Source organism: Triturus cristatus, chromosome 2_2, assembly GCF_964204655.1.
Source record: "Triturus cristatus chromosome 2_2, aTriCri1.1, whole genome shotgun sequence".
In the NCBI taxonomy this organism is placed as follows: Eukaryota; Metazoa; Chordata; class Amphibia; order Caudata; family Salamandridae; genus Triturus; species Triturus cristatus.
In genome coordinates this window covers 1,228,685,816-1,228,712,788 of record NC_140582.1, presented here as the reverse complement: position 1 = coordinate 1,228,712,788, position 26,973 = coordinate 1,228,685,816, and the positions used below count along the sequence as shown (strand labels likewise).

At 49.6% G+C, this 26,973-nt stretch overlaps 1 protein-coding gene across 1 annotated transcript in view; it reads right to left on the bottom strand.

Annotated features, from left to right (window-relative positions):
- LOC146863455 (dedicator of cytokinesis protein 2-like) overlaps positions 1-26,973 on the bottom strand; it is a 2,657,619-nt gene that overhangs the window by 50,951 nt on the left and 2,579,695 nt on the right. Inside the window, exons 48-49 of the mRNA XM_085642885.1 lie at positions 23,063-23,200; positions 4,822-4,934 (exon numbers count right to left, since the gene is read on the bottom strand). Of these exons, the coding sequence (XP_085499011.1) occupies positions 4,822-4,934; positions 23,063-23,200 (251 nt within the window). The remainder of the gene's footprint in view (positions 1-4,821; positions 4,935-23,062; positions 23,201-26,973) is intronic.

The window sequence follows — 26,973 nt, the reverse complement described above, 5'->3', positions numbered from 1 at the left end:
TGAGACAGTAGGAACGTTTGCCGTTGTGCCAAGAATGTTACACTCTAGTCTCTGCCAAAGAGCCACGTTTTAAGATTCTTCCTAAAGCTCAGCAATGATGTAGCTTGGCGTAGATCTTGGGGGATTTGATTCCAGAGGCGGGCTGCCGCCGCACTGAAGGCCCTGCCTCCCGTCTTAGTGCGTTTAACTCTGGTAACCACTGCCAGACTTTGGCTGGTGGACCGAAGAAGTCTCTTTGGTTCATACCATGAGAATCTATCGCACAGCGGAGGAGGACCAATTTTATGGAGGGCTCTATACACCATGACCAATGATTTAAACTCGATCCTTTTATTGATCGGGAGCCAGTGAAGGTCCCTCAATGCCAGTGTTGTTGAGGAGTCACGTTGTCTTCCCAAGGCCAGTTTGGCTGCGGCGGACTGTATTCTTTGCAGTCCCTGTACAGTGTACCGAGAGGCACCCAAGAACAGTGAATTACAGTAATCGAGCCTACTTAGGATCACGCTCTGAACCACCAGAGATCTGGTCTCAATAGGGAGGAGTGGGAGGATTTGGCGCAAAGCTCTGAGTAGGGCAATACAGGTGCCTAAGGTCTTGTTCGCCTGGGATTGCAGCTGGAGATCTTCATCCATCATAACCCCCAGGTTACGGACTGTTTTTACTGGCAGTATCGGGGCGTCTTCCGGCAAAAGTCAGAACTCGCCCGAGAGGTGTTTAGGCAGTCTCGCTGCGCAGCAGTGTAGTACCTCCGTTTTCCCGGCATTCAGCTGCAATGAATTGGCTCTCAGGCATTCTGAGACTTTTTGCATGCAGGCCTGGAAGGTATTCATGGGCACTGCATGTTCTCCCTCCAGGGAGAACATCAGCTGGATGTCGTCAGCATAGTTAACCACCTCGATCCCGTAGGATTTTATTAGAGGGATCAGGGGTCTCAGATAGGCGTTAAAGAGTATAGGGCTGATAGCTGAACCCTGGGGTACTCCATGGCGAACCGGGGTCCAGGAGGAAGCAAAAGGTGTTAATGTCACTGCCTGTTGACGATCCGTCAAATAAGACCGTAGCCATTCCAAGGCGTGACCTGTCACCCCCATATCTTCTAACCTTGCCAGCAATACTGAGTGATTAACCGTGTCGAATGCTGCCGACATGTCCAACAATACCAACACAGAGGAACATCCACTGTCGGCACGCATTCGAAGTTTGTCCAGAACGGTAATCAATGCAGTTTCCGTCCCATGCCCAGGCCGGAAGCCAAACTGGTCCCTGTCCAAGATCAGATGTTCTTCAAAAAAATTGGACAGGGATTTGCTGACTAATTTTTCCAAGATCTTAATTGGAAATGGCAACAGGGAAATTGGGCGGAAATTAGCCGGCACAGAGGGATCAAGAGAAGGTTTTTTCAATAATGGGGTGACCATTGCCTGTTTCCACCTGCTTGGCACCGTGCCTTCACTCAAAGATTGGCAGCAAATTTGCCACAGATCTGAAAATAGGGCGGGTCCGAACTCCTTCCAGATCTTGTGCGGAAGGGGGTCCAAGGGTGATCCTGATGAAATCTCCTGCGCTATCTCATGAAAAGAGTCCTCCGTGGGGGGGATGAAATGGCTCAGAGTAGTTTCTCTTCCGATGTCTACGCTAATCGTGGAGGGCTCTATAACATTCTGATCGAACCCACCCACGATATTATTGACCTTCTCAACAAAAAAAGTAGCAATTTTGTTGCACAAGTTTTGTGATGGCTGGATAGTACTGGCCATACAGCCCGGGTTACTAAGGTCTCTAACGATGTTGAAGAGGGCCCTAGTTCCATTGGGTGCCTGCAGGATGGAGTTGGCATAGAATTTCGCCTTAGCTTCCCTAATGGCTGCCTTGTATTGGAGTTGTATGATTTTTAAGGCTGTTCTGTCTGCTTCCCGGTACTGTTTGCGCCAGCTTCTTTCCGTCTGTCTGCGTACAAGACGTAACGCTTTTAGCTCCTCACTGAACCAGGGGGCCGAAGGAGTACAACGCATTCTTAGTTTTGAGTGATGACTAAGTGCGATTTATCAAGCCACGCAAGGCAACCTTGAGCCACACGATGGACAGCAAGAGTGATGACTAAGTGCGATTCATCAAGCCACGCAAGGCAACCTTGAGCCACACGATGGAGAGCAAGAGTGATGACTAAGTGAGATTTATGAAGCCACGCAAGGCAACCTTGAGCCACACGATGGAGAGCAAGAGTGAGGACTAAGTGAGATTCATCAAGCCACGCAAGGCAACCTTGAGCCACACGATGGACAGCAAGAGTGATGACTAAGTGCGATTCATCAAGCCACGCAAGGCAACCTTGAGCCACGCGATGGAGAGCAAGAGTGATGACTAAGTGAGATTTATCAAGCCACGCAAGGCAACCTTGAGCCACACGATGGAGAGCAAGAGTGATGACTAAGTGAGATTTGTCAAGCCACGCAAGGCAACATTGCGTGGCCCCACGAGTAATGCATTCTGCAGCACACACAGAAAAAGGAAAAAGCCTCTGAGGATTGTTTTTGTGCAGGAAGGTGGCCCTTTCTGCACAAAAACAAACCCTGTGTGCTACGCAGGCACTCTTGCACCACGGGGCATGGGTGCCTGCATTGGCGCTAGGCAGCAGTTTGTGCGCCAGTGTAAGGAAAGCACAGGAATGTGCCATTAATGCTAATTAGAACATTGGAATGTTGGGATCTCCATTGTAGAAAATGGAGTGCTCCGTGCTTCTACGGGCCGGTAAAGGCCAGAAGAGCAACATTCCAATGTTTTACAAAGGCCTCTCGGACCTCGAGGGGATTTAAATCCCCTCGCGCTTTGAGTGGCATTTGTTTATTTATTAGAACATTCTGCCTTCTAGTGGCAGAATGTTCTAATAGCCCTATAGCCCTTCGTAGCTGGGCTAGACCGGCTATTAAAGTCCCAGTCCCTTGTTAAAGTCCCTCGCCTTGGGCCTTTAACGTGGGAGTGGGCCTTTAACAGCCGGTATAGTCCGCTACGGCAGGCTATAAGGCTACAATATGGCACATTCCTGTCCTTTCACGCTGCATGGCGCAGCTAGGTGGCCTTCTGCACTCTGTGAACATTCGATTACTCTGCACCTCACTCTACCCCCTGATCTGCTCAGCTCCCTCGTTGCTGCAACTCCCTCTGCACTCTGATCTGTTGAGCTCCCTCATTCCTGCTGCTCAGTCTTCACCCTGATATACTGAGCTCCATCCTGCTGCAACATGAAATACAAAATACATGCCCCACCACCTGCCAGAATATCGACCACAAAAATATTGTGCTACTAAAATATCATAAAAAGGATATCGCCAAGAAACATATTGTGGAGTTAACTAAAGCGAGATTACTCATCCCAAACCTCATAAATGACAATGATCTCCCTAATGACCCTTTCTAGAATCTTCCCTCCTCCGTCCCTCATTTGACTCATCCCAAACCACATCTTACTACTGTGATCTCCCAATAAAAACTTTCTAGACTCTTCCCTTTTCTATCCCACCTTTGACTCATCCCAAACCTCATTGTACTACTAGGATATCGCTAATAACCCTTTCTCGACTCTTCCCTTCTCTATCCCCCCTTTGCTTCATCCCAAACCTCATTTTACTACAACGAGCTTGCTAATAACCATTTCTTGACAGTTGCATCCTCAACCCCTCCTTTGACTCATCCCAAACCTCATTGTACAACCATGAACTACCTAATAGCCCTTTCTAGACGATTCCCTCCACTATATCTCCTTTGACTCATCTCAAACATCATTTTACTAGTATAATTTCCCCCTAATAACCCTTTATATTCTCTTCCATCCTCTATTCCTACTTTATCCCATTCAACCCCACTAACCGACTTCCATGTAACTCCCTCACCTCCAGTAATATCTCATCTGAGGTTTTTCTTTCATTACCTTCCGTCTCTTATTCTACCAGGATACTCATCTTGCTGCGCGACTGAGTCTAATAATGGGATTTATACGAACATACCAAACGGCGCACATTGCCCCTGAGAATTGTCTGTTTGCTCAGCAAACTATGTATCAATATAACCACTAAACAGCAGACCCCACCTACATGGATAACCCTCTTCCTGCCACACATCCTTTGCTATGTCTGCTTTTAGTCACTTTGTAGGTCTGGCATTAGCCAAGGCCTTTTGATTTTACTAAAATTATCTATGTAATATTCTTACTTTTTATAGGCTTTTAATCAGCTATTTTCATTTATTAATCTACTGTAGCGTCATTCATATTTTGCTTCTGCCCACCACAGCATACAGCATGAGGCAATGGGTCAGCCCACTTCAGCCATTGGCTATCTACTCTGTGAGTGATGGCAATCCGCTCCTTTGAATAGAGCACATTCACACACAAGGCAGTTCCCTTCAGTGCCAAGGCTTCTAAGGCAATGTGTTTTTGAGAACAAAACCTACTTTTGTCTTTCAGCCAGTATTTGTTTTAAGATATTGATGTGGACCTAGCAGCTCCCCCAAAAATAACGTTTTGCAAAAACCATGACAACAAACAAGCATTTATAAAGCCAAAAGGCTGACAGCCAATGCCACACTTAAGGCCTTTGCGAGTGCTTGTTTCCCATGGTTCCTGTCCCCAAATATTTTGTTTCTTTCAGTTTCAATTCTCTCATGGTTAGAAGCTTGATTTGTTCTGGCCTTTTATGAGCTTTAAAACGACATTAAATGAAAGATGAAAATTGTCTGAAGTACTAAAAATACTGCCCTGAAGCTAAGAACATCTAAAAATGTCAGTCGATAATACTCATAAAAGATGGTTGTTGACCACCTACTCACCTGTCTGCTTGTGATCCCAGGGAGCTGCGTGAGCCGGTGGAGACCAGGGAAGCGGGGCGATAGGAGTGGACCGTGGAGCGGGGGCGGCCTCCTCGTCTTTCTTCTAGCAATGGCTGTGGGATAAAGCAAGAACATTCTGGAACAATACTTTCTTAGCCACTGATACATGGTAGACCATGTGAATCTCAACTTGCACCTCTTGGCAAACGCTACATTTCCTTCCCATCACTGCTTTGAATTATTTCAATAATGCTATCACAGTCTGTCCTCACCAGAAGTCTTTCTTTTTCTCCCTGCCACATCTTTTAATTTTTTGGTATTTTGATATTAGCATTCAAATACTTTACGCTGCAGAGTTTTGTGATCGACTCTAGTTGTAATTTGTTGAGAACAGTGGCGGCTGGTGACCTTTAAAAGTGGTGAGGCGTAATCCTTGGGTCGAATTCAAATGAGCTTCTTCTGGGAGGGTTCTCGCTCACTCTTTCTTGCACTAAGGGCCTCATTTACAAAGATTTGGGGTAGGGCAGCGCTGCAAGTCTTTATGCTGTGCTGCCCTACACCAGATCAAAAAGGCAGGAATGTGCTGTATCTACGAGATACAGTGCATTCCTGCCCTTTCAGCCAGTGCCGACGCACAGTTTGGTGCCTAGTGCCAACACAGGCACCCTTTTTCTGTGTTATTGGCACGATTGTTTTTGTGAAGGAAGGGACACCTTCCTGCACACAAACAATCCATGGAGGCATTGTCCTCGTTCTATGTGTGCTGCAAAATGCAGCATATATGAAAAGAGGAAAAGACTAGGAGAAATGAAAACATTTCTCCTAGTTACGCCTGCTCTGGAGAGGCTGTAAGGCTTTGGGGCTGCCCCAGGTTTACATGACCTTGTAAATCTGGGGCAGCAGCATCAAAATCCATGGGTGTTGGGTGGGAAAACCCACTGCAGTGCCCATGGGATGCCTCCTTGGCACAGAGTAAGGCATGAAGTGCTTTACTCTGCCATTTCTCATTCCATATCTATGAGGCCATGCAAAGCCACGCAGGGTGGCGCTGTGTCACCTCACAGATATATTTGAGAGGGCTCCGGGCATTAAATCTACAACACAGTTTTTACCTTACCAGACTAAGATTGGGTACTCACCATCTTTTAATAGCCTTTCCTGAAACGGGCAAATGGAATATAAACTTACCAAGTTTTTGTTCTCTTTTGCAATTTTTAGAAGCATATTAGGAAGAGATATTTATGCCCTCTTTTTTCCATAACGAAAAACGATGGGCCTGATTAGGATGGCGGGCAGACTTTAGTCCGCCCGCCACCCTAACGGAAAAGGGACCGCCCGACAGGATGTTGGCGGTCCTGACATAGGCATTACGATGCGACCGCCACCATGGCGGTCGCAATGCCTATATTTTGTATTGCGGCGTGTGCTGCTGGATGCAACACATGCCGCAAGACAAAAAGGGGACACTGGACATATCCCTGCATTACGTGGCAGGCAACATGCGGTGCCTTCCACATGGTGCAGGGATATGTAGGGGGGCATCCCAAAACCATTGCTCAGGGCCAGGGGGGCAAGGGGGTCCCCAAATTCCCTTTCCACCTGCCTGGTCATGGCGGGTTAATGCTGCTGACAGACAGGCGGAAAGGGATAAAAATCCTACGGCGGTGCCTGGCATGCACCGCTGCCATTTTAGGGATAGCAGGTGGTCCGAAAGTCAATTGGAATCATTCCGACTGTCAGTCCCGTGACAGCCGCGCGTCCGCCTGCCATTGTTATATGGCGGTCGGTAAACTTGCTTATGATGGCGGGGAAACCGACAGCCTGTCTGTGTCTGTGGTGGTCTCCCCGCCATCGTAATCAGGTCCCATATTCTTACAAAGTTGCTTTTAACATTATTTGTAGTTTGGAAAGCGAGAGAGTATGTTGTGCTGTATCCTCCTATGTTCAATTGGCTGTCAGAGAAGGAAGACCAACTCATACCTTGAGGCCTTAGTTTATGAAACTGTACAGGATATATACTCACAGGGTAACTTTTAGGTTCCCATGATTTAGATTATTTATGGCTAAGATTAAATATACCATTAGTTATTAATTACATGGACTGTATTACTTTTCACTGTTTTCTAGTAAAACCCTCCTAGGGAATTTGACATACATTTTTAACTGGTTTTTAACTTCAAACTGTGGTATCGACAAACCAGCATATATAGTATATTTTAATGGTTGAAATATTTTAAAATGCTTTCATGGTTCGTATTTTAACTGAATAAAGCTGATTGAATTGAATTGAATTGAGAGGTTTGCGTCACCGAAGCATCCAAAAAAGTGACGCTTCCGCAGTGCAGGCCCCTTGTAAATAACCCCCTAAGTTTACTGTCTCACTTTGACTCACTCAGTATCACTGTGTCTCACGAATTCACACAGTCTCACTCATTCTACTCTGACCCACTCTGTCTCACTCAGTCCCATTCATTCTCACTTATTCTGAATTACTCAGTCTTACTGTGCCTCACACATAATAACACTCACCGTCATTCTCCCTCCCTCACTCACTCACATTCTCATGCATACTTGTCCTTACTGTCACTCATTCTCGCTCACTCTGACTTACTCCTTGACTGACTTTCTCTCACACACATTGTCACACAGACATGCTCACAGTCCTGGAATGGCGCAGGCACCTTCATGCACCTGTGTCAGCAATCAAACAATGTCACTGGCTGCCTCAGTTTGTTGCTGAACCCCCGAAGCGGGTCTGCATTTTATTTTTATTGTACCAAGAGTGAATAACTATTCACTATTGATGCAATAAAAATAGACCACAAAACAAGGAGGGTTCTAGTGTAGCTGCGGAGCCCATAAAGGAGAATTGCCACTGGTCCAGGAACACCCATCCATCAAACAACTCCATCCACTCAATCATCCATTTTCTTCTCCACCTCCTTTTATCCATCCATTCATTCATCCTTTCAATCATCCATCCATCCATTCGCTTATCTATCCACCATTTCGCTCCATCTGTCCATCCTTTCACTCCATCCACATAACCTCCTCTCTTTGGCTCTTCCATCTATCTATCCTTTCACTCTGCCAGCCATCCTTACACCCATTTGTCCATCTTTTGTCCCATCCATCCATCCTATTACCCTTTCAATTAGCCATCTTTCCTTCACTCACTCATCCATCTATTCATCTATCCATCAATTCGCCTTTCACTTATCCATCCATCCTTTCATCCAGACAACCATTTACCCTGCCTTTCACTCATCATCCATTGTTTTACTTATCCATCTTTACGTAAATCCTTTTAATCATCCATCCTTTCGCTCATCCATCCATATTTTCCCTCCATCCATTTATCTACTAATCCATCCTTTTACACTTCCACTCATCCATCCGTCCTAACACTCATTTTTCTCTCCATCCATTCTTTCTCTCATCATGCATCAATCCATCCTTTCACTCATCCATCCATTCACCCTTTCACCTATCCATCCATCCATCCATTCATTCATCCATCCATCCATCCATTGATCAATTCATCCATCCATTCATCCATCCACCCTCTCTTCCTTTCACTCTTCCATTCTTACATCCATCCTTTCACTCATTCATCCATGCATCTGTCCATTCACCATTTCACCCATCCATCCATCCATCCATCCATCCACCCATCCACCCATCCACCATCCATCCATCCATCCATCCATCCATCCATCCATCCATCCATCCATCCATCCATCCATCCATCCATCCATCCATCTATCCATCCACTCACTCACCCTCCCAAGTTCATTATGAGCCTTTGTCTGCCAAGCTGCTGACAGAAGAGGCCCATCAAGAACCCCACTCACTCTGTAGCTGCTAAAGCATTGAGGGGTGGGGGGAGGGGTAGTGGCTGTGGGTGGGGGAAGGGGGGGGGGGTGACAATAGCCCCGATGCAGAGGCTTAGCTGCACACTTACCTCTTAGTCCACCAGTGCAGTTGTTGTCCACAGCTGGTTCCTTCCTTCTCTTGGGCCTCTACAATCCAGATAAGGAGCACCCTGTGTGCTCAGCTCCATAATGTCTTTTTTTTCAAAGTGAAACCAAATGCAGTACTAAACAGGTGTTACTGGCAGGAGAGCAGCCCCTGCACCCCTTCCACAGCCTGTCCCTCTGTGATAATCAACAAATTGTTGCCACCCACTCCCTCCTTGTCCTCATCGGCTTGCCCCTCCCCCAGCCATTGAAGTTCATGGAGTTTTGTAACTCCTCCCAGGGCCACTGTTCATGCACCCCAAAAACAACTGGATCCATGGCTTTCTAATTCAGCACTCCCTCTTGTGTGATGTCATTGCTGCTCTTCCTCTCATATGATGTCACTGCTGCACTCCCTCTCCTCTGATGTCACTGCACTCCCTCTCATGTGATGTCACTGCTGTAGCCTATGCCTGCAGGCCCAAAAAAACCTTGCCACGCTGGCGCTTGTGCAGTAGGACATCTGCAAAGTTCTCTAGAGTTCACCCAGGAGATTCAGCACACCGCCTCAGATCAGTAATTCCTTTTCAGTTGTTCTGTGTTTATTTTCTTTGTTTTTGCCCATTCCCCGAGGGTGGCAGGACAACGCCCCTTTTACCCATGAACACCAGTTACCCCTGGATGAGAAGGTGGTTGCTTTTCATGGCTTAATATTCGACCTTTCTGGTCTCATCTCCCAGAAAATAATTTATCAGGAAGGTGCAAAGTGTTTTGTAACATTGCACTTTATCAGTAGAAGGAATTCTTGGTACAAGCCCTGAGTGATCAAAGTAACCCCAATGATCTGGTTCCATTGATTCCTCTTCTAGGCACAGGTTGAACAACAGAGTCGGATGAGCGAAGATGGACCTAGAAGAGGTGAGCTACTCCTGGTTGGACTTACGTTTTAACCCTCCCAGAGAGAAGAGGGATGAAATGATCATGTCCCAGGAGGGCACAGGTGATGTATTCCTGACTGTGACAGCCTCTGCACTGGGTAGATACAGGAGACAGGAGCATCCACACCCCACAGCAGCAAGTAGTTTCATACTGAATACCAGCAGGGAAGGACTCTAGGGCAGATTTCCTCTGTTATTGGCCAGTGATGAATCGGAGAGATGCAAGAAGGGCTGAGGGCAGCACTGCGCATCCAGCAGATATACTTGTGATTTGAATTTTCTACCCCAAGACGCGCGTCCACGCAGGATCTCTGCAATCGCTGAGCTTATATGATTGTAGGAGAGTAGGATCTGCTTCTTATGGTTACCCCCACTTTTTGCTGGTGTTTCACTGTTTTTCGACTTTAGTCTGGCTGGGGCCCTGCTATCCAGGGCCCCAGTCTAGCTGCTTCCTCTCTAAATTGATTGCATATACTTTAGGTACACCACAGATTGGATTCTGGGGTACCCCTATAAGTCCCTAGTAATTGGTATACTATGCACCTAGGGCATAGGTACCCCAGAGGCCTCTCAGGGGCTGCAGCATGTATTAAGCCACCCCTGGGAGACCATTTAAAATGACACAACAGGTCTGCTACAGCAGCCTGTGTAAGGTGGTGTATTCACCCATTACTCAGATATAGGTTCCCTATATCTCTCCATATCACTGCACATATAAACCAATCAGCACAGGCCGCTGCGTTAGTGGCGCTTATAAGAGCGTGTGAATTGAGTACGGGGATGGCCGTCAACATCTACACCGACAGCCAGTATGCTTTCGGAGTGGCCCATAATTTTGGGCGACTGTGGGCTGAGAGGGGATTTTTAACTTCTCACGGTACTAAGATACAACATGGTCAACTGGTCAGCATAGGAAGAGGTAATGCATTTGCTGACCAGACTGCAAAGGAAACAGCAAAAAATGTCTCCACCCGTATGTATGTAGCTGGCCCCTCAAATTGGGTACCGGAGGGAGGGATGCATGAGGACACTCTTGAAAATGTGAAGAAAATACAGGCGGAGGCAACTAGAGAGGAAAAGACTCTCTGGGAAGAGCAAACAGGCCTATTAGATGAGAATGGCTGTTGGACGGATCTGTCTGAACAACAGCGGTAGTTATTACCCGATGCCTATGTTTTGCCAGTGGTCACTATGGCTCATGGCCCAGCTCATATTAGTGCAAAAGGTATTTGCAAGTTGCTAGCTCCGGTATGGCAAAATAAGCACATCCCAAAATATGCTGAGAGGCTAGTCATGAATTGCATGATTTGTTTGATGCGTAACCCAGGTAAGGGAACACCAACACCTGCTGGGAATTTTGCGCCCCCATCTTGCCCCTTCGAGGTGCTCCAAATAGATTATATTCAGATGGAAAGATGCAACAACCTCCGATATGTCCTGGTGGTTGTGTGTGCCTTTAGTAAGTGGATTGAGGCATACCCCCTTAAGGACAACACTGCTATCAGCTCTGCTAAGATCCTGTTGAAGGAATTCTTTCCCAGATTCGGAATGCTCAGAATTATCTGGGGCGACAACGGAAGTCACTTTACACGAGAAATAATGAAGAAAGTGTGTGTAGGGATGGGGATCAAACAGAAGTTCCATGCCACCAATCACCCCCAGTCAGCGGGTCTGGTTGAGCGCCACAATGGGACATTGAAATTGAAATTGGCTAAAATGCAGGCTGACACAGGACTGTCTTGGCCGGACGCCCTGCCCCTTGCCCTTTTATCCACTAGAGCCACGGCACATTCCCGAACCGGACTATCTCCTTATGAAATAGTGTTTGGTCGACCAGCTAATGTTTGGGGAGTGCCCCGCCGAAAGAAATATTTTGATATCGAATACCCATTGTTGATTGATTACTTACATGAATTGACCACTAACCTGCGTCTTATTCATCGTCAGGTACAGGACATCCTGCCACCCAAACCCGAGGGCCCTGGCCACACCATTCAGCCAGGTGATTGGGTCTGCATCCGCAACTTCCAGAGGACCAAGAACCTGGAGCCGAGGTGGAAAGCGCCCCGGCAAGTGTTGTTGGCTACCAGGTCTGCAGTGAAAGTGGCAGGAAGAAAGAATTGGGTACACGCGACGCACTGCAAACGAGTGCCTCTGCCACTGCCATATGACCAGTGGGTCAAGGAGGGCCTGGGAAACGATGAATGTGAACAAATCCCACGCTTTGTACCCTTCAGTGACGCTAACGTTGCCTGGACTTCATCTGAGCGAGAGGACGACGACATCCTGCAAGCTGCTGTTCCTCCGCGTTTGAGGCTGCGGGACACTCAACAGCCGGAGCCGTTGTTTCCTGATCAAACAACGCCCGGATCCACCAGGTACAACCTTCGACCCAGAAAAAAGGACTGAAGAGACAAAGGTCTCTGCCCTCTACCTCACCTGGCCTGACGTTCGCTGCAGGGCTGTGATATTCGCCGGCGGATATATCCGACCGGTGCAGCGGACCAGACTGTGTCAATAGGACTGCTGGAATCACTGTCCGGTGAAGCAGCCAACAATCACAGGCAGCAACTAGGGAAGACCGGGTAAGGCATGACAATGACAAAAATGAATGCTGAAAGCTTAAAGGACAGGAAAATGAAGAAGAGAAAGTACATAAAGATAATACATGGCCAGTACACGATCTGTCTACTTGTACTCATTATTATTTTACTTGTACTGGCCTGCCTCGGGTGGATAACACACGCTGCCCTTGCAGCACCTGAGTCTCCTACCTCTACAGAATCGCCTCATCAGCATGTGTCATTGCCCCCCCCCACGCGCAAACAAGCAGGGCAGAATTTTATAACAATACTTTCATTCTGATGTTACACCAGCACCAGCTTGTGGTGAATACAACGAACTGTTGGGTATGTGGGTTGCTGCCCCATACTGCGGGCACAGGGATACCCCTGATTCCCACTCCCTTTTCTCGAGCCGGTTCAGCCTACGGATGGTTTACGGTATTCTTTGACGCCTTCTATTCAGGTAAACTATCTACGCGATCCCCAGGGAAAAATAGTAGCAAGCAAGCATTCACCCACATTTTGGCTACGGAGTGGCCAAATATGAATAGGACTTCACCCGAAAAGGATGAATGTGAGAACAACCACGGGTCTTTCTATCCGCTGAGCCTCACCAGCAGTGGAGGGAGACGACGGCTGTCGCCCCTCAGGGACCTCCCTGTCTACCCACATTCTGGATGATACTGCATCGAGAGCAGTGGAGCAGTATGGGCGGGGGAGAGTGACTGGGCCTACACGCTCCAGCTTAATGGCTTGACTCGCACAGCTCTGGTGGCTTCGCTCAATGCCTATTTTGTGTGCGGGAGCAAGGCCTACACCTGGCTGCCCAAGTCATGGGCTGGCACCTGTTATATAGCTTGGTTGCTTCCCCCAACATTCACAGCCGATGCAACACACCACATCCAGAAGAGAGGTGTAATTAACGCTGAAGACACGGCTGGCCAAGAATTTGGAGACTTTGCTAAAGGGTTCCTCCCCTTTTGGAGCCCTGTGGTCAATAGTCGCAATATTCGTCACCTTACAAGAGTGGTAGAGGCCACCATCAACGTGACTGCCGGTGCTCTCAGTAACATCACTGCTGAACTTCAAGCGGACTGCCTCATGACTTTGCAGAACCGGATGGTTCTTTACATAATCCTAGCGGACCGTGGAGGAGTCTGTAAATTGATCAGAACCAGATGCTGTGTATATATACCTGATAATGCACCAACAGTTTATCAAGCAATCCAGAAGCTCCATAAGATTGTTTCCGACATCCATCAGGATGAGGGTTCATGGTCCCTAACCGGTTGGTTTTGGGGCCTGGTCTCTCAGTGGCCTATCAGTCACCCCAATGGCAGGCCTTATCAATACTGAAGGCAGGGTGCTGGGTTTTATGTGAGAGGGTGCCCATGTATGAGCAGAGTCCCTTCATTTAGGGGTTGTTTGTGATGCAGCCAAACCATATACTCTCAAGTGCATTATAACCTCGCGGTAAATGCTAACTTTGGAATGGCTGCATGGAAACATGTCGCGTTTGGTGTCAAACACCTTGGAATCATACCTCCCCGCCAGTAACTGGCGGGGTAGGTATGATTCCACCCTACCAGAGGGAGAAATATGACTTCACCGGTACACCCGGTACCAGCTTCACAGAACCCTGGCATCACAAAATGGATGCTGCCAGCCACAGACACGCGTCTGCCCTCCTGCTGCTGGACGAAACTCCGGCAGGGGAGGACTGGACAATAGGTTTCCTGTCACAGGGAGGTGTGACCACCTCCCAGACAGGCTTTAGTGTATTTGGGCTGGGTGGGTGCACTCCAAGAGTGCTTTGATGTCAGCACTGGTGTTGAACTATGCTTAAAATGGCCACTGTGACTCCATTTCGTGTTGCCATGCTCTCGGCAACCTGGTGAAGGATTGCTTTCTATGTCCCTGTTAGAACTTGCTTAACCCTCCTCGCTCCTTGCGGTTGAGCCGATTCCAGAAGCTGCTTGTGTACCTCGCCCCCCCCTGGTTGTGCCAGAGTCTTAGCCACATCCTGTCCACTGTTGGTAACTCAGCCTCTTACACCATCAGCTGTGCTCCGTGACAACGCCATCTGGGCGCTGAAGCAAGAGGCTGTGTACATTGTGCAATCAGAGACCGACGCTCTCTGGCCATGATTACGCCACCTGAGACTGATGAGGAACTTGTTGGATGTGTAAAGGGTGTGGCTAGTGCTATAATTATGTGTGCGCTGCGGAGTGAAGCAGCAGTCTCCGTAGAATTGTCTTTGTACCATTCTGGGACCCTGTCCTTAGCTCGAGCAAATAAATTTAATTTACTTTCCTCCACAGCTAAGTTGTCCTGGTCTCTTTGGTAATACACGAGTAATCAAGGTGAACCCGTAGATTCTAGGTGTCCCCTGCACCGCTGGCTTTGACCCTCCAGTCGGGAGGGGTCTCCAAAAGCCGGTTCTACACTGGGGGTACATTTGGTGTCCCTGTCCATAGTCCAGCTCAAACCGGTTCCAGGGGCTGCCAGCCCCTGCACTGGCACAATAATGGACAAAGGATATGGGTGTAGCCACCCCTCTGTCCTGACCCACCCATAGGTGGGTTCCCAGAGTTTGTCCCAACCCTTCCTTGGGTATAAAGTAGGAACCCCTGACTACAGGACTTTAGATTTACCTGGACGAAACTCTGCTACAGAATCTCAGAACTTCTACTATGTACACGTTATTGGATGACCGAAGAATCTCCCTTGGAGTAAGGGAGTTACTCCCCTGCAAAGCAGGCACCAAAGACGCATCTGTCCGGTTTGCAACTACGCAGCTCCTGAAGGACTCTGAAGACTTTGCAACACAGGAGGTGGGTTTCCAAGCTTCCCCGAGGCTGATCCGTGCACTCAGCAATCCTGAGATTCAAAGCCCTCGTGGGGACCATGCAACCCGAACCCCTGGACACCGTGCACATTTGCAGCAGCATATGCTTCATGCTGATCCCTGAGGCTGTGCTTTGGGCTACTAGTAGTCCAGACCCGAGCAGTGATTCCACCGAAAATTACTGGCCTACACTCCTCAAGTGACCCGTGGGCTGGTATTTAGTGATTCCTCCCGAGGTCCCTTCGTGATTCCTTGTCCGCCGAATTGTGGGTCCCTAAGAAGGGTACTTTGTCTTTCAACTGGCTTACCTGGTTGCTCCAGATGTGCCCTGACTTTCCATTGCTTGGGGAGTCCACAGGACCTTGCTGGTCCACACCGAAGCTGTTTTTCTCTGAACGTGTGGATTGCCATTGCCAAGGCTTGTTGGTCCCCAATCCGGACACTGACCCCCCAGCACTCGACCTCCTTCGTGGGACAGTTCGCCTGCGGACTGTGGTCATCGTCAACGCCTCCTGGTCTCCGTGGCAGTGGAGTCAAGCTTCACCTCATCGCACCTGAAACACCTGACATCGGTGGGCATTCGTCTATTGTGACCCTGGTCACTGGCAAGTGACCCAGACTCTGTCCCCTCTGCTTTCAGGTTCTTCACATCTTTGATCCAGGCTTGGATCACACTGGACACTTTTTCTTTCCACGTCAGCAGCACTTAGCAGAAACTCTCCATTGACATCGAAGATTCCCGACACCATTTGACACCTATGCACCCGGCTTTCCTGGGTTAGGTAACACGAGTACTCCGGTGCTCACGTGGGTGCTGGCCTTAGAACCTTCTAAGTCTGAAAGGGTTTGCTCCAAGTCCTCTCCTAAGTGTCCTTAAACTCTAAAATTCCAACCACGACTTTCCCATAGGATTGTACAGAGCTTGCGGCTGTGTTCTCACACTGCACGCGTCCCACGTGAGTCCCCTGTGTCACTACCTTTGGTGGTTCTTTGGGGTCCCAGCGATTCTATGTGCTCTAGGCACTGTATCTAGTCAAGTCGTGGTTCTTATACCGCTATCTTAATATATGGTTTGGTCTCCCCCTGGGGCCCGTTGTATATTGTGCTATTTACTGTAGTTTTAGAACTGTATTATATTGTGTGCCTTGCTCTCTAATCTCATAAAGTGGTTAGTAGAGAGTGTTTAGAAATAAATACATATATTTTATAGATACCTTGTCTGGTTCTCCTTTCATTTAGTAATTCAAGAGGTTATAATCTGGTAAACCAAGCTGCTTTACCTTCCTTCGAGACAGCCTGAAGGCTGCTCTCCATAGTTACCACTAGCTTTTAATAAAGGTTGTCTTAAACCTAACCATCAATAATGTTTGGACTGGTGCAAGGTGCCCACTATCACTAGTGGACAGCATATACCAGGCCAACTTCTCACAATGATTATCTGTAGGTACACATGTGGCTACTCCTTGGACTTTATGAAGTACAACCTCTTTGTGTCTGTACTTTTAAGTGTCCACACTAGGACACGGATGAGAGCAGTGAACAAGGAGACTGTGATCAGAGCAGAGAAGAAGGAGACCAGGGTCAAAGAGGGGAGTGGGGAAGGATGAGATAGGGCAGAGCGGTGAAGGAGGAGACCGTGGTCAATGAGGACAGTGGCGAAGGATGAGAAAGGGCAGAGCAGTGAAGGAGGAGACCATGGTCAATGAGGAGAGTGGCGAAGGATGAGATAGGGCAGAGCGGTGAAGGAGGAGACCGTGGTCAAGGAGGAGAGTGGCGAAGGATGAGATAGGGCAGAGCAGTGAAGGAGGAGACCGGGGTTAAAGAGGGGAGTGGGGAAGGATGAGATAGGGTGAAGCGGTGAAGGAGGAAACCGAGGTCAATGAGGAGAGTGGCGAAGAATGAGACATGGCAGAGCGGTGAAGGAGGAGACCAGGGTCAAGGAGGAGAGTGGCGAAGGATGAGATATGGCAGAGCGGTGAAGGAGGAGACCAGGGTCAAGGAGGAGAGTGGCGAAGGATGAGATAGGGCAGAGCAGTGAAAGAGGAGACCGTGGTCAATGAGGAGAGTGGTGAAGGATGACATAGGGCAGAGCCATGAAGAAGGAGACCGTGGTCAATGAGGAGAGTGGAGAAGGATGAGATAGGGCAGAGCGGTGAAGGAGGAGACCAGGGTCAATGAGGAGAGTAGGGAAGGATGAGATAGGGCAGAGCGGTGAAGGAGGAGACTGTGGTCAATGAGGAGAGTGGGGTAGGATGAGATAGGGCAGAGCGGTGAAGGAGGAGACCTTGGTCAATGAGGAGAGTGGCAAAGGATGAGATAGGGCAGAGCGGTGAAGGAGGAGACCGTGGTCATTGAAGAGCGTGGGGAAGGATGAGATAGGGCAGAGCGGTGAAGGAGGAGACCGGGGCCAAGGAGGAGAGTGGCGAAGGATGAGATAGGGCAGAGCGGTGAAGGAGGAGACCGGGGTCAAAGAGGGGAGTGGGGAAGGATGAGATAGGGTGGAGCGGTGAAGGAGGAGACCGAGGTCAATGAGGAGAGTGGCGAAGAATGAGATATGGCAGAGCGGGGAAGGAGGAGACCAGGGTCAAGGAGGAGAGTGGGGAAGGATGAGATATGGCAGAGCGGCGAAGGAGGAGACCAGGGTCAAGGAGGAGAGTGGCGAAGGATGAGATAGGGCAGAGCAGTGAAAGAGGAGACCGTGGTCAATGAGGAGAGTGGTGAAGGATGACATAGGGCAGAGCCATGAAGAAGGAGACCGTGGTCAATGAGGAGAGTGGAGAAGGATGAGATAGGGAAGAGCGGTGAAGGAGGAGACCAGGGTCAATGAGGAGAGTGGGGAAGGATGAGATAGGGCAGAGTGGTGAAGGAGGAGACCGAGGTCAATGAGGAGAGTGGCGAAGAATGAGATATGGCAGAGCGGTGAAGGAGGAGACGGTGGTCAATGAGGAGAGTGGCGAAGGATGAGATGGGGCAGAGCGGTGAAGGAGGAGACTGTGGTCAATGAGGAGAGTGGGGAAGGATGAAATAGGGCAGAGCGGTGAAGGAGGAGACCGGGGTCAAGGAGGAGAGTGGCGGAGGATGACATAGGGCAGAGCGGTGAAGGAGGAGACCGTGGTCAATGAGGAGAGTGGGGAAGGATGAAATAGGGCAGAGCGGTAAAGGAGGAGACCGGGGTCAAGGAGGAGAGTGGCGAAGGATAAGATAGGGCAGAGCGGTGAAGGAGGAGACCGTGGTCAATGAGGAGAGTGGCGAAGGATGAGATAGGGCAGAGCGGTGAAGGAGGAGACCGTGGTCAATGAGGAGAGTGGCAAAGGATGACATAGGGCAGAGCGGTGAAGGAGGAGACTGTGGTCAATGAGGAGAGTGGGGTAGGATGAGATAGGGCAGAGCGGTGAAGGAGGAGACCGTGGTCAATGAGGAGAGTGGCAAAGGATGAGATAGGGCGGAGCGGTGAAGGAGGAGACCGTGGTTATTGAAGAGCGTGGGGAAGGATGAGATAGGGCAGAGTGGTGAAGGAGGAGACCGGGGCCAAGGAGGAGAGTGGCGAAGGATGAGATAGGGCAGAGCAGTGAAGGAGGAGACCGGGGTCAAAGAGGGGAGTGGGGAAGGATGAGATAGGGCAGAGCGGTGAAGGAGGAGAACAGGGTCAAGGAGGAGAGTGGGGAAGGATGAGATATGGCAGAGCGGTGAAGGAGGAGACTAGGGTCAAGGAGGAGAATGGCGAAGGATGAGATAGGGCAGAGCAGTGAAAGAGGAGACCATGGTCAATGAGGAGAGTGGTGAAGGATGACATAGGGCAGAGCCATGAAGAAGGAGACCGTGGTCAATGAGGAGAGTGGAGAAGGATGAGATAGGGCAAAGCGGTGAAGGAGGAGACCAGGGTCAATGAGGAGAGTGGCGAAGGATGAGATGGGGCAGAGCGGTGAAGGAGGAGACCATGGTCAATGAGGAGAGTGGCGAAGGATGAGATGGGGCAGAGCGGTGAAGGAGGAGACCGTGGTCAATGAGGAGAGTGGGGAAGGATGAGATAGGGCAGAGCGGTGAAGGAGGAGACCGTGGTCAATGAGGAGAGTGGGGAAGGATGAGATAGGGCAGAGCGGTGAAGGAAGAGACCGTGGCCAATGAGGAGAGTGGGGAAGGATGAAATAGGGCAGAGCTGTAAAGGAGGAGACCGTGGTCAATGAGGAGAGTGTGGAAGGATGAGATAGGGCAGAACGGTGAAGGAGGAGACCGGGGTCAAGGAGGAGAGTGGAGAAGAATGAGATAGGGCAGAGCAGTGCAGGAGGAGACCGTGGTCAATGAGGAGAGTGCGGAAGGATGAGATAGGGCAAAGCGGTGAAGGTGGAGACCGTGGTCAGTGAGGAGAGTGGCGAAGGATGAAATAGGGCAGAGCGGTGAAGGAGGAGACCGTGGTCAGTGAGGAGAGTGGCGAAGGATGAAATAGGGCAGAGCGGTGAAGGAGGAGACCTGGGTCAAGGAGGAGAGTGGCGAAGGATGAAATAGGAGCTGCAACAGTAAAGGCGGAGAGTGGAGCCAGAGTGGTGACATAGATGACAGAGGCCAGAGCAGCAAAGGAGGAGGCTAGGATCTGAGCAGGGAAGAACACTGGATTCAGAGTGGTGAAGGAGGGGACCAAATCAGAGCAATGAAGGAGGAGACCCAGGATGGAGTGGTGAAGAAAGAGATCGGGGTCAGAGGATGAGACAGGAGCAAGAGCAGTGAAGGAGTAGACCGAGCAATGAGGAGAGTGGGGAAGGATGAGATAGGGCAGAGCCATGAAGGAGGAGACCGGGGTCAAGGAGGAAAGTGGAGAAGGATGAGATAGGGCAGAGCGGTGAAGGAGGAGACCGGGGTCAATAAGGAGAGTGAGGAAGGATGAGATAGGGCAGAGCCGTGAAGGAGGAGACTGGGTTCAAGGAGGAGAGTGGCAAAGGGTGAGATAGGGAAGAGGGGTGAAGGAGGAGACCGGGGTCAAGGAGGAGAGTGGAGAAAAATGAGATAGGGCAGAGCGGTGAAGGAGGACGGTGGTCAATGAGGAGTGTGGGGAAGGATGAGATAGGGCAGAGTGGTGAAGAAGGAGACCGTGGTCAATGAGGAGAGTGGGGAAGGATGAGATAGGGCAGAACGGTGAAGGAGGAGACCGGGGTCAAGGAGGAGAGTGGAGAAGAATGAGATAGGGCAGAGCGGTGAAGGAGGAGACCGGGGTCAATAAGGAGAGTGAGGAAGGATGAGATAGGGCAGAGCCGTGAAGGAGGAGACTGGGTTCAAGGAGGAGAGTGGCAAAGGGTGAGATAGGGAAGAGGGGTGAAGGAGGAGACCGGTTCAAAGAGGGGAGAGGGGAAGGATGAGATAGGGCAGAGTGGTGAAGGAAGAGACCGTGGCCAATGAGGAGAGTGGGGAAGGATGAAATAGGGCAGAGCTGTAAAGGAGGAGACCGTGGTCAATGAGGAGAGTGTGGAAGGATGAGATAGGGCAGAACGGTGAAGGAGGAGACCGTGGTCAATGAGGAGAGTGGGGAAGGATGAGATAGGGCAGAGCGGTGAAGGAGGAGACCGTGGTCAATGAGGAGAGTGGGGAAGGATGAGATAGGGCAGAGCGGTGAAGGAAGAGACCGTGGCCAATGAGGAGAGTGGGGAAGGATGAAATAGGGCAGAGCTGTAAAGGAGGAGACCGTGGTCAATGAAGAGAGTGTGGAAGGATGAGATAGGGCAGAACGGTGAAGGAGGAGACCGGGGTCAAGGAGGAGAGTGGAGAAGAATGAGATAGGGCAGAGCAGTGCAGGAGGAGACCGTGGTCAATGAGGAGAGTGCGGAAGGATGAGATAGGGCAAAGCGGTGAAGGTGGAGACCGTGGTCAATGAGGAGAGTGGCGAAGGATGAAATAGGGCAGAGCGGTGAAGGAGGAGACCGTGGTCAGTGAGGAGAGTGGCGAAGGATGAAATAGGGCAGAGCGGTGAAGGAGGAGACCTGGGTCAAGGAGGAGAGTGGCGAAGGATGAAATAGGAGCTGCAACAGTAAAGGCGGAGAGTGGAGCCAGAGTGGTGACATAGATGACAGGGGCCAGAGCAGCAAAGGAGGAGGCTAGGATCTGAGCAGGGAAGAACACTGGATTCAGAGTGGTGAAGGAGGGGACCAAATCAGAGCAATGAAGGAGGAGACCCAGGATGGAGTGGTGAAGAAAGAGATCGGGGTCAGAGGATGAGACAGGAGCAAGAGCAGTGAAGGAGTAGACCGAGCAATGAGGAGAGTGGGGAAGGATGAGATAGGGCAGAGCCATGAAGGAGGAGACCGGGGTCAAGGAGGAAAGTGGAGAAGGATGAGATAGGGCAGAGCGGTGAAGGAGGAGACCGGGGTCAATAAGGAGAGTGAGGAAGGATGAGATAGGGCAGAGCCGTGAAGGAGGAGACTGGGTTCAAGGAGGAGAGTGGCAAAGGGTGAGATAGGGAAGAGGGGTGAAGGAGGAGACCGGGGTCAAGGAGGAGAGTGGAGAAAAATGAGATAGGGCAGAGCGGTGAAGGAGGACGGTGGTCAATGAGGAGTGTGGGGAAGGATGAGATAGGGCAGAGTGGTGAAGAAGGAGACCGTGGTCAATGAGGAGAGTGCGGAAGGATGAGATAGGGCAGAACGGTGAAGGAGGAGACCGGGGTCAAGGAGGAGAGTGGAGAAGAATGAGATAGGGCAGAGCGGTGAAGGAGGAGACCGGGGTCAATAAGGAGAGTGAGGAAGGATGAGATAGGGCAGAGCCGTGAAGGAGGAGACTGGGTTCAAGGAGGAGAGTGGCAAAGGGTGAGATAGGGAAGAGGGGTGAAGGAGGAGACCGGTTCAAAGAGGGGAGAGGGGAAGGATGAGATAGGGCAGAGTGGTGAAGGAGGAGACCAGGGTCAAGGAGGAGTGCGGCGAAGGATGAGTTAGACCTGAGCAGTGAAAGAGGAGACCGTGGTCAATGAGGAGAGTGGCGAAGGATGAGATAGGGCAGAGCCGTGAAGGAGGAGTCTGGGGTCAATGAGGAGAGTGGCGAAGGATGAAATAGGAGCTGCAACAGTAAAGGAGGAGAGTGGAGCCAGAGTGGTGACGTAGAGGACAGGGGCAGAGCAGCAGAGGAGGAGACTAGGTTTTGAGCGGTGAAGAGCACTGGATTAAGAGTGGTGAAGGAGGAGACCAAATCAGAGCAATGAAGGAGGAGACCCAGGATGGAGTGGTGAAGAAAGATCGGGGTCAGAGGATGAGGCAGGAGCAAGAGCAGTGAAGGAAGAGACTGGGGTCATAGTAGTACAGGGGGAGTCGTAGGTCAGAGCAGTGAAGGAGAAAGTCACAGCGGCGAAGAAACAGTGTTGTCAGAGTGAAGAAGAAATAGAATGTAGTCAAACTGATGAAGGCGGAAACAGGTCAGATCAGTGAAGTTGGCAATGGAGTCAGAGCAGTGAATGAGGAGACTTAGGTGAGAGTGGTGAACGAGACCAGGGCAGAGTAATGATGAAACATACCGTCATCAGAGGGATGAAGGTGGAGAATGACATCAGAGGTGTGAAAGAGAAGACAGGGTGTCAGAGTGGTGAATGAGAAGGCAAGGATCAGAGCAGTGAAGGAGACAGAGTGTAAAGGATGAAACTGGGGCCACAGCAGTGAAGGAGAGAACAGGTCAGAGAGTTGACGGTGGAGAGAAGTCAGAGAGGAGAAGGAGGATACCAGGATCAGAAGGACCGTGAAGAAAAGGACTGTGGTCAGAGAGATGAAGTGGAGACCAGGATCAGAGCTTTGAAGTAGAAGACTGATTAGAAATGTGAAGGCACAGACATTGGTCAGAGAATTAAAAGTGGAGACTGGGGTCAGAGTGGTAAAGCAGTAGACTGGGGCTAAAGTGGCAAAAGAGGAGAATAGGGTTGTAGAGTCGTGAAGGAGGAGACAGGCATCAACGTGACGAAAGAGTACTTACCATTTCTCGCACTCCATACTGGCTCTCCACCTTGGCCTTCAGCTGGTGGAAACACTCCTCCATGCGCTCGTGGAAAGGTCGGAGGTCATCGGTCACCTTCTTCCCATGGAGCCGTACGCCCTCTGCCAGGAGCGGGATCTATCAGATACAACGGCATTCTGGTCACTTTGGACACATATTACTTATTGATATATTGCCACCAGGGATGGTGAAGACATTATACTCCTCAATGCATCATTTCGAAGGACAGTGGAGACATCCTACCCCTCAATGCATCATCTTCCACAATGGACAGTGGAGACATCTTACCCTTTGATACATTACCTACAGGCATTGTGAAGCCAACCCACCTTTTGAAGCAATACCTTCGGCAATGGTGTGGACATCTACTCCTTGATGCATTTCCTCTGCTGAGGCTGGAGACATCTTGCACTTGATTCACTGCCTCCAGGGATGGTGGCGCATCTTACCCTTTTATTCCTCATCTCCCACAATAATGGACACATCCCACCCCTCAATGCATTGCATCCGGAGATGGAGGACACATCCTATCCCTCGATACATCATCTCCTGTGATGCTGGGCACCTTCTATCCTACAGAACATCATTTCTCACCATGGTGGACACATCCCACTCCTCAATGCATTGCATCCAGAGATGGAGGACACATTCTATCCCTCAATACATCATCTCTTACCATGGTGGACAAATCCAGCTCCTCGACGAATTGCATCCAGATATGGAGGACACATCCTATCCCTCGATACATCATCTCCTGTGATGCTGGGCACCTTCAATCCTTAAGAGCATCATCCCTCATCATGGTGGACACACCCCACTCCTCAATGCATTTCATCCAGAGATGGAGGAGACATCCTATCCCTCGATACATCATCTCTTACCATGGTGGACACATCCCACTCCTCAATGCATTGCATCTAGAGATGGAGGACACATCCTATCCGTCGATACATTTTCTCCTGTGACGCTGGGCACCTTCTATCCTACAACGCATCATCTCTCACCATGGTGGACACATCCTACTCCTCAATGCATTGCATCCAGAGATGGAGGACACATCCTATCCCTCGATACATCATCTCTCACCATGGTGGACACATCCCACTCCTCAATGCACTGCATCCAGAGATGGAGGACACATCCTATCCCTCTATACATCATCTCCTGTGATGTTGGGCACCTTCTCTCCCACAAAGCATCATCTCTCACCATGGTGGACACATCCCACTCCTCAATGCATTGCATTTAGAGATGGAGGACACATCCTATCCCTCGATGCATCATCTCCTGTGATGCCGGGCACCTTCTATCCTACAAAGATACATCTCTCACCATGGTGGACACATCCTACGCCTCAATGCATTGATTCTAAAGATGGAGGACACATCCCATCCCTCGATACAGCATCTCCTGTGATACTGGGCACCTTCTATCCTACATAGCATAATCTCTCATAATGGAGGACACATTCCACTCCTCAATGCATTGCTTCTACAGATGGAGGACACATCCTATCCCTTGATACATCATCTCCTGTGATACTGGGCACCGTCTATCCTACATAGCATCATCTCTCACCATGGTGGACACATCCCAATCCTCAATGCATTGCATCTAGAGAAGGAGGACACATCCTATCCCTCGATACATCTTCTCCTGTGATGCTGGGCACCTTCTATCCCACAAAGAATCATCTCTCATCATGGTGGACACATCCTACTCCTCAATGCATTGCATCCAGAGATGGAGGACACATCCTATCCTTCAATACATCATCTCCTGTAATGCTGGGCACCTTCTATCCCACACAGCATGATCTCTCACCATGGTGGACACATCCCACTCCGCAATGCATTGCATCCAGAGATGGAGGACACATCCTATCACGCGATACATCATCTCCTGTGATGCTGGGCACCTTTTATCCCATAAAGCATCATCTCTCACCATGGTGGATACACCCCACTCCTCAATGCACTGCATCCAGAGATGGAGGACACATCCTATCCCTTGATACATCACTGCTGTGATGCTATGCACCTTCTATCCCACAAAACATCATCTCTCACCATGGTGGACACATCCCACTCCTCAATGCATTGCATCCAGAGATGGAGGACACATCCTATCCCTTGATACATCATCTCTCACCATGGTGGACACATCCCACTCCTCAATGCATTGCATTCAGAGATGGAGGACACATCCTATCTCTCGATGCATCATCTCCTGTGATGCCGGGCACCTTCTAGCCTACAAAGAATCATCTCTCACCATGGTGGACACATCCTACGCCTCAATGCATTGCTTCTAGAGATGGAGGACACATCCTATCCCTCGATACATCATCTCCTGTGATGCTGAGCACATTCTATCCTACAAAGCATCATCTCTCACCATGGTGGGCACATCCCACTCCTCAATGCATTGTATCCAGAGATGGAGGACACATACTATGCCTCGATACATCATCTCTCACCTTGGTGGACACATCCTACCCCTTGATGCATCATCTCTCATGATGGTTGACACATCGCCTACCTCTCAATGTATCATCTCCTGCAATGGTGGACACTTTTCTACTGTTTGATGCATCATCTCCAGGGAAGGTGAAAACATCATATACCCTCGATGTATTGATTCTAAAGTTGTGGAGACAATTGCCCCTAAATGCATTGTCTTCTGGGATGGTGCACCCATCCAATGCCTCAATACATTGCCTCCAGGGATGGTGGAAACATCCTGCCCCTCGTAAATCACCTGCAGGAATGGTGGAGCAATTTTATCCCTCAATTCATCATCTACAGTGATGGTGGATACTTCTTACTCCTCAATACATCAGTACCAGGGTAGTGGATACAACTTAGCCATCAATGTATCATGTCCAAGAATGGTGGAGACATGTTACCCCTTAATACATTACCTCCAGGGACAGTGAGGAGTCTTTTTCAAACACGCTTTACCACTCCTTCCCACAGCCTGGACACAGCCTGTGAGTCATCACCAATGTAGTCAAGGTCATGTTGTTCTGTATTTTATGGTGTGGACTGAGTGTAGGAACAGACAACAGATTTTTGAAGTGATTGATGTATTTAAATGACGACAAGTGGGAGTTGATATCAGAAAGTGTGAGAGAAGAAGCTACTTCTCTAACTTGGTGGTCAAAGATAAGTTTTAATAAATAAAAATGGAGTTTTGTAAAACTCACTGAGCTTGCAGTTAAATATATCTGAATGCACATATAATGAAGGAGATACTGGACTGACAGCAACCTATCCATGCCGATCGTTTTCAATTTGTATTTGTCCATATTCAAGTCCTGTGAGGGACGCCTACTTGGGCTGCTTCCAAATGCCTTACCCACCTGTCCATTTTAGTTTCCTTTTCACTGCCCGCCTCTCTATTTAGGGCGAGAAAGCAAAAGACACACAATTGATGGACGGAATGCAGAACAAATCAAAACATTCACCCCCAGTCAAGAGATCTGGGTTAAATCCATCATTATTTTGTCCACCATGCCACCCCAGTTTAGACCTGGCCATATGCAAATCAGTCTTGACCCTGTGCCACATGGGAACAGTCCAGCCTAAACTGTCAAGCCAGATCCTCCCTGGACCGAAAACAAGCATCCTCGGACCGGTTTCAGGGTTTCGCCCCTCTTCAGCCAGGATAGCTTGATTCCAGTGGCAAAGTGAGCCCAGGACCCATGCCTGGGCATACCTGGCTCACTTAGGGCGAGAAAGAAAAAGACACAGAATTGATGGACGGAATGCAGAACAAATCAAAACATTCACCCCAGTCAAGAGATCTAGGTTAAATCCATCATTCTTTTGCCCACCATGTCACCCCAGTTTAGACCTGGCCATTACAAATCAGTCTTGACCCTGTGC